Source organism: Lycium barbarum, chromosome 5, assembly GCF_019175385.1.
Source record: "Lycium barbarum isolate Lr01 chromosome 5, ASM1917538v2, whole genome shotgun sequence".
Classification (NCBI taxonomy): domain Eukaryota; kingdom Viridiplantae; phylum Streptophyta; class Magnoliopsida; order Solanales; family Solanaceae; genus Lycium; species Lycium barbarum.
Genome location: NC_083341.1, coordinates 141,959,473 through 141,974,140, shown reverse-complemented (window position 1 = coordinate 141,974,140; position 14,668 = coordinate 141,959,473). Strand labels below are relative to the sequence as shown.

The 14,668-nt window shown below is 34.3% G+C and overlaps 2 protein-coding genes across 2 annotated transcripts; one reads left to right on the top strand and one right to left on the bottom strand.

Moving 5' to 3' along the window:
* Positions 1 to 588: 588 nt before the first annotated feature.
* LOC132641989 (probable leucine-rich repeat receptor-like protein kinase At1g35710) lies at positions 589 to 6,771 on the bottom strand. Its single transcript, XM_060359175.1, has 11 exons — positions 6,520 to 6,771; positions 4,651 to 4,798; positions 4,462 to 4,533; positions 4,085 to 4,156; positions 2,936 to 3,007; positions 2,700 to 2,843; positions 2,528 to 2,608; positions 2,344 to 2,415; positions 2,148 to 2,219; positions 1,160 to 1,231; positions 589 to 1,088 (listed from the first exon to the last, which is right to left on the bottom strand). The coding sequence occupies exons 1-11, from the start codon at positions 6,617 to 6,619 to the stop codon at positions 998 to 1,000; spliced, it is 996 nt and encodes a 331-aa protein (XP_060215158.1). The 5' UTR covers positions 6,620 to 6,771; the 3' UTR covers positions 589 to 997.
* Positions 6,772 to 8,366: 1,595 nt separating this feature from the next.
* On the top strand, positions 8,367 to 9,245 carry LOC132639942 (uncharacterized). Its single transcript, XM_060356321.1, has one exon. The coding sequence runs from the start codon at positions 8,367 to 8,369 to the stop codon at positions 9,243 to 9,245; it is 879 nt and encodes a 292-aa protein (XP_060212304.1).
* Positions 9,246 to 14,668: the final 5,423 nt, after the last annotated feature.

Here is a 14,668-nt window from a genome sequence, read left to right as displayed (position 1 = left end):
CCTCCGTTTCAATTTATGTGAACCCATTTGGCTGTAAATCATTTCATAAAGTGAATTTGTTTTCAAATTAGAAAAGAGGTCATTCATTTTAACACGGACTAAAAAGAAAATAGGTTCACATAACTTGAAACAGAGGGAGTACATTTCTATATTTAGAAAAATATTTAACTTAATACTTCCTCTTTTACCCTTAATGAAATGTTTACGGCCACACAAATATCTATAACTTATTTTACACTATAAATTTTAAATGTTTTCCTTTCTTTTTAAAATTCCGTGCCTAGTCAAACTATATCACATGAATTTTCGTTTGCCAAACTCTGCCCATTACCTTAAAGGAACTTTGCCGCCTGTCAGTCTGTCACATGACTAATGCATCCTATGATCTGTCAGGGCATGGAAAAAGCACCCACAAAAAGACAATCATCTCACACTAAACTTGAATGAGTTATAAACACAATATGAGCTCATTAAACAATTCAAACTCGAAAAATGACGACCTTCCTCAGTTAAACTGGGGCAGGAGGAACAAAAGAGTTGCTATAAAATTCTCTATCAATATTACCGTAAGACGATAAGACAACCAACTAGGCAATCCAGAGTTTCAAGAAAATAAATAGAAAGATGGTTCAGTTAGACATTTCCAATCATCACTTTCAACTAGCAAAACGTACAAAGTTGCAAGGTTTAAGTGACTTATAATCAATAACTAGTGCTTTTATTGCAGTAATTTTGCAATTTAACATGAAGCAGAGATTGTTCTAATTCCAAAACCAGGACCAACCGTGGAATATACCCTATCTTCAGCTCGAAAACGCCTAATTCTCTCGCAGAAAAGAAATCAAGAGCACCAGATAGCTTTGGACTATTGCTTATTTGCACGAAAGAATATAACCTTCACTCAACTGACAACTAAAGAATAGTTACTAAAAGAATTGCTTTGCTTCTTTCAATTAACGTGTGATTACTCATGGCTGATCTAATTGGTGTAAGTGATTTAAAACAGGAAGTCTGAATCTGAAAGTTCTATAACTTTATGCACGCCGATTGGATTTACACCAGGACGGAATGCATTTCCTTCAATATACCTGTAACATGATTTAACATTAGTATCTGCATGGTGCCCAAAAAGTTTTAGTTGCTTAGAGTTATCACTTACATTTCTTTCAAGAAGGGGTGTTTGTAGAAGGCATCAGGGATCCTCCCAGAAAACTGATTGTGATCAAGATACCTGAAAACAGATACAGCTTCAGACATCACGATTCAAGAATCAAAATCACATGCATGCTCAAAGATGTTTTCAAGTACAAGATCTATTAAAAAGTCATGAAGAGTAAAAAATGATCTGTAAGCACTTATGGACAAGGAGCAGAATTAAGTAACTGTAATTTGGTTGATTCAAGCACGGAAACCTATATGGTGTCAAGATTTTGAACGCTGAAAGAGTATATGTTGGTAGACTAACCAGTCCACATGAGCTCATTTCGTGGCAGGCCTACCAGTATCTGTTAAAATATTGCTATGTATAAAGAGCTTACTGCCCAAATAAACTTAGGGGTTTAGCTTCATAGAGACGCAACAGTTTTCACTACTCAAAAGTACACCCTTTTCCATCCTTTTCTTTTTGGTGGTTGGGGGTGAGAGAGTAGACTGGGGCAAAAGAGAAAAACCTAATCTGACATTTAACCTATGAATTGTAGTTGTTACTTGTTAGTTGCAATAACAGGCTCTTATCTAGGACCATACATATCACAGTGTATCGCCCTTGTGGAAGTCCAAAAGCAGAAGGCTATTTATAACTTGTCGGCAAGCTTAAATGTTGGAAAGAGTTCATTCATCATGTATAGCTCTTGTAAGGGTTGCGCAGGCAAGCTAATGTTAGGATGTAAACTTTCTTATACTAATTTTTTTCTTCCAGTTGTTACGCATCAATAAATGGTCAAGATTAAGGTCCCATATGGTCGGCCAGCCAGCCCCAAGTACATCTATAACCTGTATGCCAAAGCAATTCTTAAGCTGAAAAGTCCTAGAGTTATCTCCTTAAAAAAGAATTAAAGAAAGATCCTTGATGCCATACATGAAAGAAACGGCTGTAACCTCACATCCAATAGTAAAGTCGTAGATAAACTATAGAGATGAAGACTTACAAGTAAGTTAACTTGGGAATATGAGCAATGCTAGCTGGTATAATTCCAGCCATCTTGTTGTAGGATAAGTATCTGTAGTAACCGAAGATATCAAATTTGATACAAAGTTGAAAGCACAAGCATAACTGCAGGAAAGAGTTGGCATCTATTATCCAGAAATAAGCACTTTACATGAAGACCAAAACATAAAGCTTACAAGATCTCCAAATTTGTCAAATTTGCAAGCTGCGCTGGAATGCCTCCAGTAAGATAATTACTATTTAAGTAACTGCAAGTTAAAGAGGCAAGACGAGAAGTCCCTATATCAGCACATCCTCCATCAAGTTAGCAGAAAGATACTTTCAGGCAATTTGAGGCTTGGACAAGAATAATCAACTTACAGGTTGCGAAGAGCAGGAAAGCATCCTTCCACGCGTATGAGTTCCCGAATAGTCCCAACCAAACGATTGTTACCAACATCCCTGGAATTGCATTAGATCACAGAGTAATCCATGTAAGAGACCGGTTCAATTGCTAAAATAAAATAAACAAATATATAGGCGAGTCTCTTACACGTGCCGAAGGTACTGCAAGGTTCCCAACTCGGGTGGAATTCGTCCGGTAAAATGATTTTCGTGCAGATGGAGATAACGCAGCTCTGAAAGATTAGCAAGCTCCTTGGGGATTTCGCCTTTAAAATTATTAAAACTCAGGTAGCTGAATAAGATCCATGGAGTCAATTATTAGTTATGACACTAAACTGATAAGGATATAGATAGTAAAGTCTGAAAAGGTATTGAAGAACTCACAGATGTGTTAGCTGCTTTAATTCACCAATTTCAGGAGGAATGACATCTTGGAGCTTATTCCACCTTAAATTTCTGGGAGAAAATTTCCAAGAAAAGGAACTATCAACATGTGTATCAATATTTTTTTTGAGAAGGTAACATAACATGTGTATCAATATTACACACTTGGAAAGTAGAAGCCTCCAAAAAGTTTCACTAAAACAACAATATTCACCGGAAAGAAAGAACACAGGGCATTAAAGTAATTACCAAAGCCAGACTTGTTTCCGATACACAAAATTTGTCAAATACGATACTTCCAGATACGAGACAGCTAGCCCCTACCTAATGTTTTACATCTCATTTTAACAAGAAGGTAGGATGCTAATCTATGTTTCAAAAAAAAAGGCATGGTAATACTGAAAATTCAAACAGCCCCAGGGCTTTGGTCTCTAATAGTACAACACATGATGCATAGGTTAGGCGCACATCACGGGTCCGAATCCTGCTACAGACAAAAACCTGGTATTTAAGTGGAAAAGGGTAGAGGGGCAAGCACATTATCCACTGAGTCTCGAACCGTGTGTCACTAACCCTCTGAGATTTCTCAGCTATCCGAAAAAATATTGTGAAAATTCAAATAGAGTAGCATGTGTATTTACAATATTAACTAATAGAGAGCTTAAGTGGTCAACAGGTTGAAAAGGAAAAAAAAAAGGGAATGAAAACAAGGATAAGATAAAATATTTTGAATTAGGACTCATTGGGTTTAGAATTTTTTAGTTGTCTGATTAAATCAGATCACGAATACAAGTTTTAATGCTAAATAACAAATTATTACTCCAAAATAATTGATCATTTTAATTAATTCCTAATAATTTTTATGTATATAATTTGCAATAAATTTTGATAAATCCAAATCAAATGGGCCTTAAAATGGTACTGGATTTGTTATTTATTAGTTTCCTTTTCTTCCTATATTTCGAATGATCAACCCCTAAAGGTGATAGAACGACAACAGCAAGAAAACACTAATTTATAAGATGTTGATCCAGATGTTAACTACTCTGGTTATCAAGGCCAGAGCATAAAGTCTAGACACAATTATGAATGCAAAAAAGCTAGAAATTAAAGAGGCTTTAATATGAATACATAAGGAGAAGAAGGTACAATGTTTTAAGACGCTTCAACCGCCCAATTTGAGGAGGAAGTGGACCAGTCAGCTTGTTGTTATGCAGATCTCTGCCAATTAAAAAGGATAAAACACATTAAGAAACTGAATGAAGATTAAAAGTTATAGAAGAATGCATACACATAGTCCCTTAATTGAAAAATACAAAGGCACTCTATGATTAATGCCAAGCTTGGAAATTCTTTTTGTTAAACTAACAAGTACAAACGACTGGAAGGTGTAAAAGATCACATCCAGCTTGTAGTTTTACAAGAAGTTTTTCCGTTTCAATCATGTAAAAGAGCTAGGTTAAGAAAAAAGATAGCTAAAGGTCATCAGGAATTAGATTCTGCTAAAGAACCGAGAAGCATCTTACAGCCGAGTAAGATCCAATAAGTTAGTCACGGCAGTAGGAAATGGGCCAACAATGGAAACAGCATAAACTGCCCTGCAAGTTTATAAGAAGTGTGAAAAAGGTGATATTCAGATAGAAATATATATTATAGTACAGGTAGCAAGTAGTACATCCAAAAGCCAGAGTTTAGAATTTTAAGGCAACACCTACAGTTCAGTAACTACTCTATAATCACCCTGTGTGGTACATGTAACACCGGACCATGGGGGCAAACCGCCTTCTCCACAAGGATCATCACCAACCCACGCATATACCACTCTCCATCCAAGAGATGCCTTAATTTCATTCAATGCTTTCACTACAGTCATAAAAATGCATACTATTAGATTTACAATAACTACTTTTTTTTCATGAATGCAATGAAAGACATTAATCAAACTGTTAAATTTTTCACACTTGAACAAAAACATTAATTAATTTCACTTCCTTGTGGAAGAAAAAAATATAATCCATATAACGAAGTTTTCGTCAGAAGTGCTAACTAATACACTCTCTCTCTCTATCCAAATTTATACGATATTCCTGAGATGTTAACTTTTTAAGCTTAACTTTTTAAGCTTTCAAATTCATTAAATTATTTAAATTATAAGCTTTGATGGATTGAATTCTCCATCGAAATTACTTTTCAACCATTCCTTCAAATTTTTCCTACTTGTGTCAAGTCAGACACTTTCATATAAATTTTGAAAAATTGAAATGCCATCATAAAATGGGAAAGAGGAAGTACAATATATAAATGTGGACACAACGGAGTTTAAGAATGAAAGGACCACTTTTGAAACTTGTGGTGTAAAACAATCTATAAATCATCACATTAAGGGTAAAATAGGTAGTTTAAAGTGAAACAGTTACTAAATAGAGAAATTTATCATTCTTTTGAAACTGACTAAAAAGAAAAATGTATCACATAAATTGGGACAGTGGGAGTACTATTTTATTGGACCACGATAACTAATTTGTTTTTACTAAATCATCTAAATGCCAAAGCTCAAAACTACTTAACCAAGGAAATTCATTAAACCAGTCAGATATAAGCGTTAATGGATTCTTTTCTTCATCAAAATAACTTTTCAACCACTCCTAATAATTTTTCCTACTATTAGTAATATCAAATAAAAGCCGTTAATTAACATCTTAAACACCATATCCAGTCCGATACTTTCATATAATTTTGGCATAATACATAAACAGACCCTCAAACTTGGCCTCAGCTGGCAAGTATGCCCTCCAACTTTGAGTATGCACAAGTAGGTACCTCAACTGGTATAAAGTTGAACACGTAAAAACAAATGCTGACTTGGCACTGACGTGGCACATACATTTTGAAGGTGCCACGTCAACATTTGTGTTTACGTGTTCAACTTTATACAAGTTGAGGTGCCTACTTGTGCACACCGAAAGTTGAAGGGCATACTTGTCAGCTGAGGCCAAGTTTGAGAGTTTGTTTATGTATTATGCCTATAATTTTTGACAATTTGAAATGCCATCATAAAATAGGAAAGAAGTGCAATTATAAATATGCACATTACTACTAGCAAAATAACACTAGTTTATTGGACCATGCTTCTGCATTACTAACTTCGCTAACTTTTTTTTCCGACTAAATCATCTACTCTCTCCGTCCCAATTTAAGTGTCTTACCTTCCTTTTTGTTCTGTTCCAAAAAGAGCGTTTCTTACTCTATTTAGTAAGTTGACAACTCAAACATCGTACAATGACAAGTTTAAAACCACAAGATTCAAAGGATATTTTAGTACACTAATTACATCTTTAATTTCTTAAACTCTGTGCCTAGTTAATTAGGACGGATAGCACTATTTTATCGGGCAATAAATCTAATTTCTACAGTTAAAGCTAATTTGTTTAACTAAATCATCTAAATGTTAAAGCTCAAAATTACTAAACCAAGTAGTAAATTCTAACACGTATAAGCTAAATAAAATCTGATTAGATCGAATCGTAATTACAGTAAAAACGTAACAAGTAAAGAGTAAATGAGGGAGAGAAAGGCAAAATTACCGTCACGTTTGAGAGTTTTACAGTGAACGACGACGTTTCGTAACAAGGAGAACACGATAATCAACAGAAATACTGAATGTAGACGATAATGGCACGACATTTTTAGATATATATATGTAATCACACATTCAGTGAGGTAAAAAAATCGAAGGTTCTAGAATCATCCACAGTAGAAAGATCGCTAAGTGAATTGAGAAGATCTCACTATGTGACTGTGTGTGTACGGAACAGAGTGATTTTTTTTTTTTTTTGGACTCAGTTTGTTTATATATATTTTTTTTAATAACATTTTTGGTCCCTAAATTATAGATATATTCTGATTTGGTCATCTGATATCCACGAAGCACATTTAACCTTTAATTAATCAAAATATGTTTATCAGAAACAACCTCTTTAGTCTCTACCCCACAAAGGTAGGGGTGATGTGTAGGTACATCCTACCCTCTGAGACTTCACTTTGTGTAACTACATTGAATATGTTGTTGTTGTTGATGTATTTTTAGTCCTCTTAGGTAGGGGTGTACAAAGTAAACCGACAGACCGCACCAAACCGATAAACTGAGTCAAATCGAAAAAAAAAATCTGACTAGTGATTTGGTTTGACTTGATTTGGTGTTGAAAAAAAAACCCCGAATATTAAGGGTTTGGTTTGGTTTTAGCTAAAAAAAAGTCAAACCGAACCAAACCAACCCGACATTACATGTATTCAATTTTTAAAATATTTTATACATAAAAATATTTATTTGTAGTGTAATTTATAAATATTTCTTAAATTTTTTTCGTAGTTTTTTTTATATATTATCATATTATTCAAGCTTGAACTTAGAATTTTGAATGTCAATAAGTTTTATATCCTATGGATGTTAGTAGCTCATATAAAGTCCAAAGCAAAACCAACTCAACACTAATACTAACCAAAGAAATTCAATTTACCATTAGAAATGACAATAATATTGGATATCTATTCTTTAGTTTTGCATAATTGGTTTAGAGAGTGAAAATACATAACTTAAGTTTTTTTTCTTGTCATGTAATTAATACTTATTAGCCGTACTTATTTTAGCATGACCTAGTATTTTTAGATTATGGTCATTTTCTTTATGGCTTATTAATTAGCAATATTTATTTTAATCGATTTTATTATCTTTTGTTGAATATTTAAATACAAGGTCATCACTCTTCTCACATTTTTGTGTTATTTTCTTATGGAACACGTTAATTATATAGTTGTATCTTAGTAGGACTAAAGAAATATTTGAAGTAAAAGTTATATATTTTGTGTCAAGACTATTCCCGAAAAAACCCGAAAAACCTAAGAAAACCGAATAACCGGAGAAAATCCTAGGTTGAAAAACTCGAATTTTATTGGTTTGATTTGGTGTATAAATTTAAATATCTGACGCAGTTGGTTTGGTTTGATTAGTTGTATCTTGGTTGTAGCAAATTGTAAATCAATTTGCACAAATTGTATGTTGAAGATTGAGGGGCAAAACTATAAATAGAGACCTTTATCTTCTCATTTGGAACACTATCAACAAGTGATAATACAATATCTCATTTCTCTCTACAAAGTTATTGTAGTTTGCTTCTCTTGTTTATTTCCAATTAAATAAGTTTTATAACACGTTCTCAGCACGAGACTCTGCCGCTTCAAGAATTTTTTTGAAAGCTAAGGTATTATTTTTATTCTCTCTATTTTATGGCTAACCTTACAAAATTTGAGTTCGTTGCCCTTGATATTTCGGGCAAGAATTATCTATCATGGGTGCTAGATGCTGAAATCCATCTGGATGCTATGGGTCTTGGAGGCACTATTAAAGAAAAAAATAAAGCATCCAACCAAGAAAATGCCAAAGGCTATGATATTCTTGCGTCATCACCTTGATGAGGATCTAAAGATTGAATATCTTACTATTAAGAATTCGCTCATTTTATGGAAAAACTTGAAAGAAAGGTATGACCACCTGAAGATGGTCTTCCTCCCAAAAGCACGACATGAATGGATCAATCTAAGGCTACAAGATTTCAAATCAATTATGAAGTATAACTTTGGGATGTTCAGAATTACTTCTATATTAACACTATGTGGAGAAACGATTAGTGATTCTGATAAGCTGGAAAAGACGTTCTCCACTTTTCATGCCTCGAATGTGCTCCTGCAACAGCAATATCGAGAGAAAGGTTTCACAAATTATTGTGATTTGATTGCTCATCTTCTTGTGGCTGAACAAATTAATGATTTGCTGATGAAAAATCACGAGAATCGACCTACTGGCGCTGCACCATTCCCTGAAGTGAATGAGGTGTATGCCCACTACTCTAGGCGTGGAAAAGGTCGTGGCCCCGATCGTGGTCATGGTCGTAGTGGTGATAATGGCCAAGGAAGAAATTATTTCCCTAGCGTTAATCATTCTTCAAAGAAAAATTACTACCAAAATGGGAAAAATAAGGATGAGAGGCATGAAGTGCCAGAAGCACGTGGCTCAGAAAATAAATGCTATTGTTGTGGTGGAAGTGGACACTGGTCACGTACATGTCGGACGCCAAAGCACTTGTTTGAGCTTTATCAAGCATCAATGAAAAGGAAAGAGAAAAATCCTGAAGCTAATTTTATCTCTGAAGATCAAGTTGATATTACCCACTTGGATGTTGCCGATTTTTTCGAGCACCCTGAAGGAAAAATAGATCACTTGATTGGTGATGGATCTATTGTTAAGAATGATTGATTTGCTTAATTTTGGTTTTTGCTAATTCGTAGTAGTAAGCAAACAAAGACCATGTAATCGTAGTACTAGTCTATTTCCATTTTCATGCTTATTTCCGTTTTTATCATAGTAGTAATAGATCATGTAATCGAAGTACTAGTCTATTTCCGTTTTTATATGTTAAACATTTTGGTTTTTAAATGATAGTAGTAATATTTACTATTACTTTTATTTATGTATGTCATTTGAAGATATGGATATCTCTCAAAATGAGTTTGAATTAAAATTCAATTGTGAAGACATTTGTTTGATTGATTCTGCTACAACACACACGATATTCAAATACAAGAAATATTTTTCTCATTTACTCATGGACAAGACAAATGTTACTACGATTTCTGGTAGTACTAATTTGATTGAAGGCTCCGGAAGAGCCATCATAAATTTGCCTAAGGGAACAAAACTCATTATAAACGATGCCATGTTCTCTCCTAAGTCTCAAAGTAATTTATTGAGTTTTAAAGATATCCGTCAAAATGGATATCATATTAAGACAATGGATGAGATGAATCTTGAATATCTTGGTATCACCAAGAATGTCTCGGGCCAGAAATATGTTATAGAAAAGTTCCCTGCTTTATCTTCTGGCTTATATTGGACAAAAATTAGTGCAATTGAGGCACATTTTATTGTAAACCAGAAGTTTACTAATTCTAATACTTTCGTACTTTGGCATGATCAACTAGGACATCCTGGATCTATAATGACGAGGCGAATTATAGAAAATTCAAATGGGCATCCATTAAAGAACCTGAAGATTCTTTCAAATGATGAATTTTCTTGTACTGCTTGTTATCAAGGCAAGTTGATTATTAAGCCATCACAAACAAAAGTTGGGATTGAGTCCCCAACATTTTTAGAACGTATACATTGGGATATTTGTGGACCTATTCACCCACCTAGTGGGTCGTTTAGATATTTTATGGTCTTAATAGATGTTTCTTCTAGATGGTCTAATGTGTGCCTACTGTCATCTCGCAACCTGGCATTTGCAAAATTATTGACACAAATAATTCGATTACGGGCACAGTTTCCTGATAATCAGATCAAATCTATTCGCCTTGACAATGCTGCTGAGTTTTCATCCCAAGCATTTAATGATTATTGTTTAACAGTTGGGATAAAAGTTTAACATCCTGTAGCTCATGTTCACACTCAAAATGGTCTTGCAGAATCATTAATTAAATGTCTGCAGTTGATAGCAAGACCATTACTTATGAAAACAAGGTTGCCCACTTCTGTTTGGGTCATGCAATTTTGCATGCAGCAACACTTGTTCGTCTCAGACCGACAAATTATCATAAATTCTCACCATTGCAATTAGTTTTGGGTCAAGAACCTAATATATCCCATCTAAGAATATTTGGATGCGCTATATATGTGCCTGTAGCACCACCACGTCGTACTAAGATGGGTCCACAAAGAAGGTTAGGAATATATGTTGGGTTTGAATCAACCTCAATTATTCGCTACCTTGAACCATTGACAGGAGATTTGTTCACTGCTCGATTTGCAGATTGTCGATTTAATGAGACACTTTTCCCAAAATTAGGGGGAGAAAATAGTGAAATCAAAAGAGAAATTTTGTGGAATAATCCATCATTGTCTCATCTTGATCCACGTGCTTCTATTTGTGAGCAAGAGGTTCAAAAGATTATTCACTTGCAGAAAATAGCAAATCAAATGCCAGATGTATTTACAGATTTGAAAAGAATTACCAAATCACATATCCATGCAGATAATGTCCCAGTTCTGATTGAAGTCCCTGTAGGACCATCTACTAGTGTCGTAGCTAATGAGTCCAAAGCATGCCTGAACCGTGGTAGACCATTGGGTTCTAAGGATCAAAATCCTAGAAAACGAAAAAACAATGAACAAGATGACACTACCAAAGAATCTCATAAGGAATTCAAGATTTGAGCAATCCTATGATCCTTGAAGAGATCAATGAGCCTAAGACTCAAGAAAATGAGAAACTATCAATAAATCCAATTGATGATGGAAACAATTTGAATCGATCAGAAATAGTGGTGGATTATGTCTTTGCATATAATGTTGCAACAAGAATTATGCAAGATAGTGATGATCTTGAACCTCAATCTATTGGAGAATGTCGACAAAGATGCGATTGGAGAAAGTGGCAAGAAGCAATTAAATCAGAGTTGAATTCACTTGCCAAACGCGAAGTTTTTGGACCTGTAGTCCAAACGCCTAAGGGTATTAAACCTGTTGGTTATAAATGGGTCTTTGTGCGTAAAAGAAATGAGAAAAATGAAATACAAAGATACAAGGCACGCCTTGTTGCACAAGGATTTTCACAAAGACCTGGTGTCGATTATGAAGAGACATACTCACCGGTTATGGATGCGATAACATTACGTTATCTTATTAGTTCGCTGTATATGAGAGAGTTGAGATGCATTTGATGGCTGTGGTTACAGCCTATCTTTATGGGTCACTTGATAGTGAGATATATATGAAAATCCTCGAAGGATTTAAGATGCCTGAAGCATATAGTTCAAAGTCTCGGGAAATATACTCAATCAGATTGCAAAGATCATTGTATGGTTTGAAGCAATCAGGACGCATGTGGGAGTATTTATCGAAGGAAGATTATATAAATGATGTCATTTGCCCATGTGTTTTTATAAAGAAAACAACATCGGGGTTCGTTGTACTTGTTGTTTATGTTGACGACATAAACCTTATTGGAACTCCAGCAGAGCTTCAAAAGGCAATTGATTATTTAAAGAAAGAATTTGAGATGAAAGATCTTGAAAAGACAAAATTATGTCTTGGTTTGCAAATTGAACATTTGACAAAAGGTATCTTTGTCCATCAATCTGCCTATACAGAAAAGGTGTTAAAACGATTCTACATGAATGAAGCACATCCATTAAGTACTCCGATGGTTGTCCGATCACTTGATGTGAATAAGGATCCGTTCCGACCTCAAGAAAAGAATGAAGAGATTCTTGGTCCTGAAGTACCATATCTTAGTGCGATTGGTGCACTAATGTATCTTGCTAATACTACAAGGCCTGACATAGCATTTTCAGTCAATCTGTTAGCAAGATATAGCTCTGCTCCAACCAGGAGACACTGGAACGGAATCAAACACATACTGCGGTATCTAAAAGGGACTACTGATATGTGCTTGTTTTATTCCAATAATTGCAGTCCCGATCTTGTTGGTTATGTCGATGCAGGGTATTTATCTGACCCACACAAAACTCGATCTCAAACAGGCTATGTGTTTACATGTGGGGGTACTGCCATATCTTGGCGATCTACAAAACAATCTATTTTGGCTACTTCATCAAATCATGCTGAAATAATAGCTATTCATGAAGCAAGCCGAGAATGTGTGTGGCTGAGGTCAATGATACATCTCATTTGAGAAAAATGTGACAAAGTACCCACGATCTTATATGAAGATAATGCAACATGCATAACCCAATTAAGGGGAGGATTCATAAAAGGAGATAGAACGAAGCATATTTCACCAAAGTTATTCTTCACACATGATCTCCAAAAGAATGGCGATATCAACGTACAACAGATTCGGTCAAGTGATAATTTAGCGGATTTGTTCACCAAGGCATTGCTAACCTCAACATTTAAGAAGTTGATATACAAGATTGGAATGCGTCATCTCCGAGACATTACTTGATGTTTCTATCAGGGAGAGTGAAATACGTGTTGTACTCTTTTTTCCTTAACTAAGGTTTTATCCCATTGGGTTTTACTGGTAAGGTTTTTAACGAGACAGCTAGCAATGTGTATTACTAGATATGCGTACTCTTTTTCCTCACTAGAATTTTTCCCACAGGTTTTTTTTAGTAAGGTTTTAACGAGGTACATTATCTATTATAAAACATCCAAGGGGGAGTGTTATGAACTATATTACAAGATATTTGGATGTAATATTAAGTGTAAATTATACCAATTGCACATTAAGTGATAAAATACAACTTGCACTTGCAAGATGTATCTTAGTTGTTGCAAGTTATACCTTAGTTGTACTTTTTAGTTGTAGATTAGTTGTATCTTGGTTGTAGCTCAGTTGTAGCAAATTGTAAATCAATTTGCACAAGTTGTATGTTGAAGATTGAGGGGCAAAACTCTTTTATAAATAGAGACCTTTGCCTTCTCATTTGGAACACCATCAACAAGTGATAATACAATATCTCCTTTCTCTCTACAAAGTTATTTTAGTTTGCTTCTCTTGTTTACTTCCAATTATATAAGTTTTATAACATGATGTAAATTCTTTTTTAAGCCAAACTAAAACATTGTCCATTTTAATCATTAAATTGACCCGCTTCACTAATTTAACCGGCTAAAATCAAAGAGAAAGGAAGAAGCATTCATGGTTATTGTGACCGAAAGAGGGGGTGGGGGTGGGGGGATGCATGGTTAATTTTCTCATAAATTTACTTGGTGATAATAATCTTCAGATATAGTATGACTAAATACTTCACTAGTTGAATCAACGTTAATGTGCTTGTAGTCCCACGTCGCAATAATGGGATTTTAATGAAATGATATAATCAACCAAGAACTCACCACCTCTTTTACTCTAATTAAAGTACCTGTTTTTGGTATTTATATCAAATAAAAAAAATTGATCTTAATAGTTATTTATTAAATTGAACATATAACACTTAACTGTGATCAAGTGACAAATGCATCCGAAAGATACATGAATTGCATTTATAAGTTTAGTGTAAATTTCGGATACAAATAAAGTTTTTATTTTTACTCTTAAAAAAGCAACCACAAAATAATTTTTTTCTTCAGAAAATGACTTAGGAAAAATGGCCGTACGTCAATGACTCAATTGTCCATTGATTAAGCAGCCTATATTCGTTAAACAAAACTAGAATTATCGGTTTCTTGTTTGACTATACATTTTCTTGTTGCCTTCCCTACAGATTGGTTAATACCACAAATCAATTAACTTCAAATTACAATTAGAATAGAACTAAAAGTACAGTGACGGATATAGATTTGAATACATGAATTCAATATTTAACTCAAATCCTAAAATATGTAGCATCCCCTTTGGGAGGATACCACTTACGAAACAAAAGCTAATTTTACACTTACGTCGTTTAGAAGAAACTTATGCCCAAAGATATTCACAAATATATTTAATAGCGGAAAAAGGCCCATGCGAAAAAAGGTTGAAAGTGCGACATTATTATTTTTTTCATTGCGCCCTCCGAAAAATTTCTTAAATGAAATACAATATCAGAGTATCATTTTAAAACGGTAATTCCCTTCTCAAATAGTCAACACATTTAAGAAACTTCGTTTTGAAATTTTATTTCCAAATCAATACCATTGCGGGTCCATAAGATACACAAAACTCAGCCTAG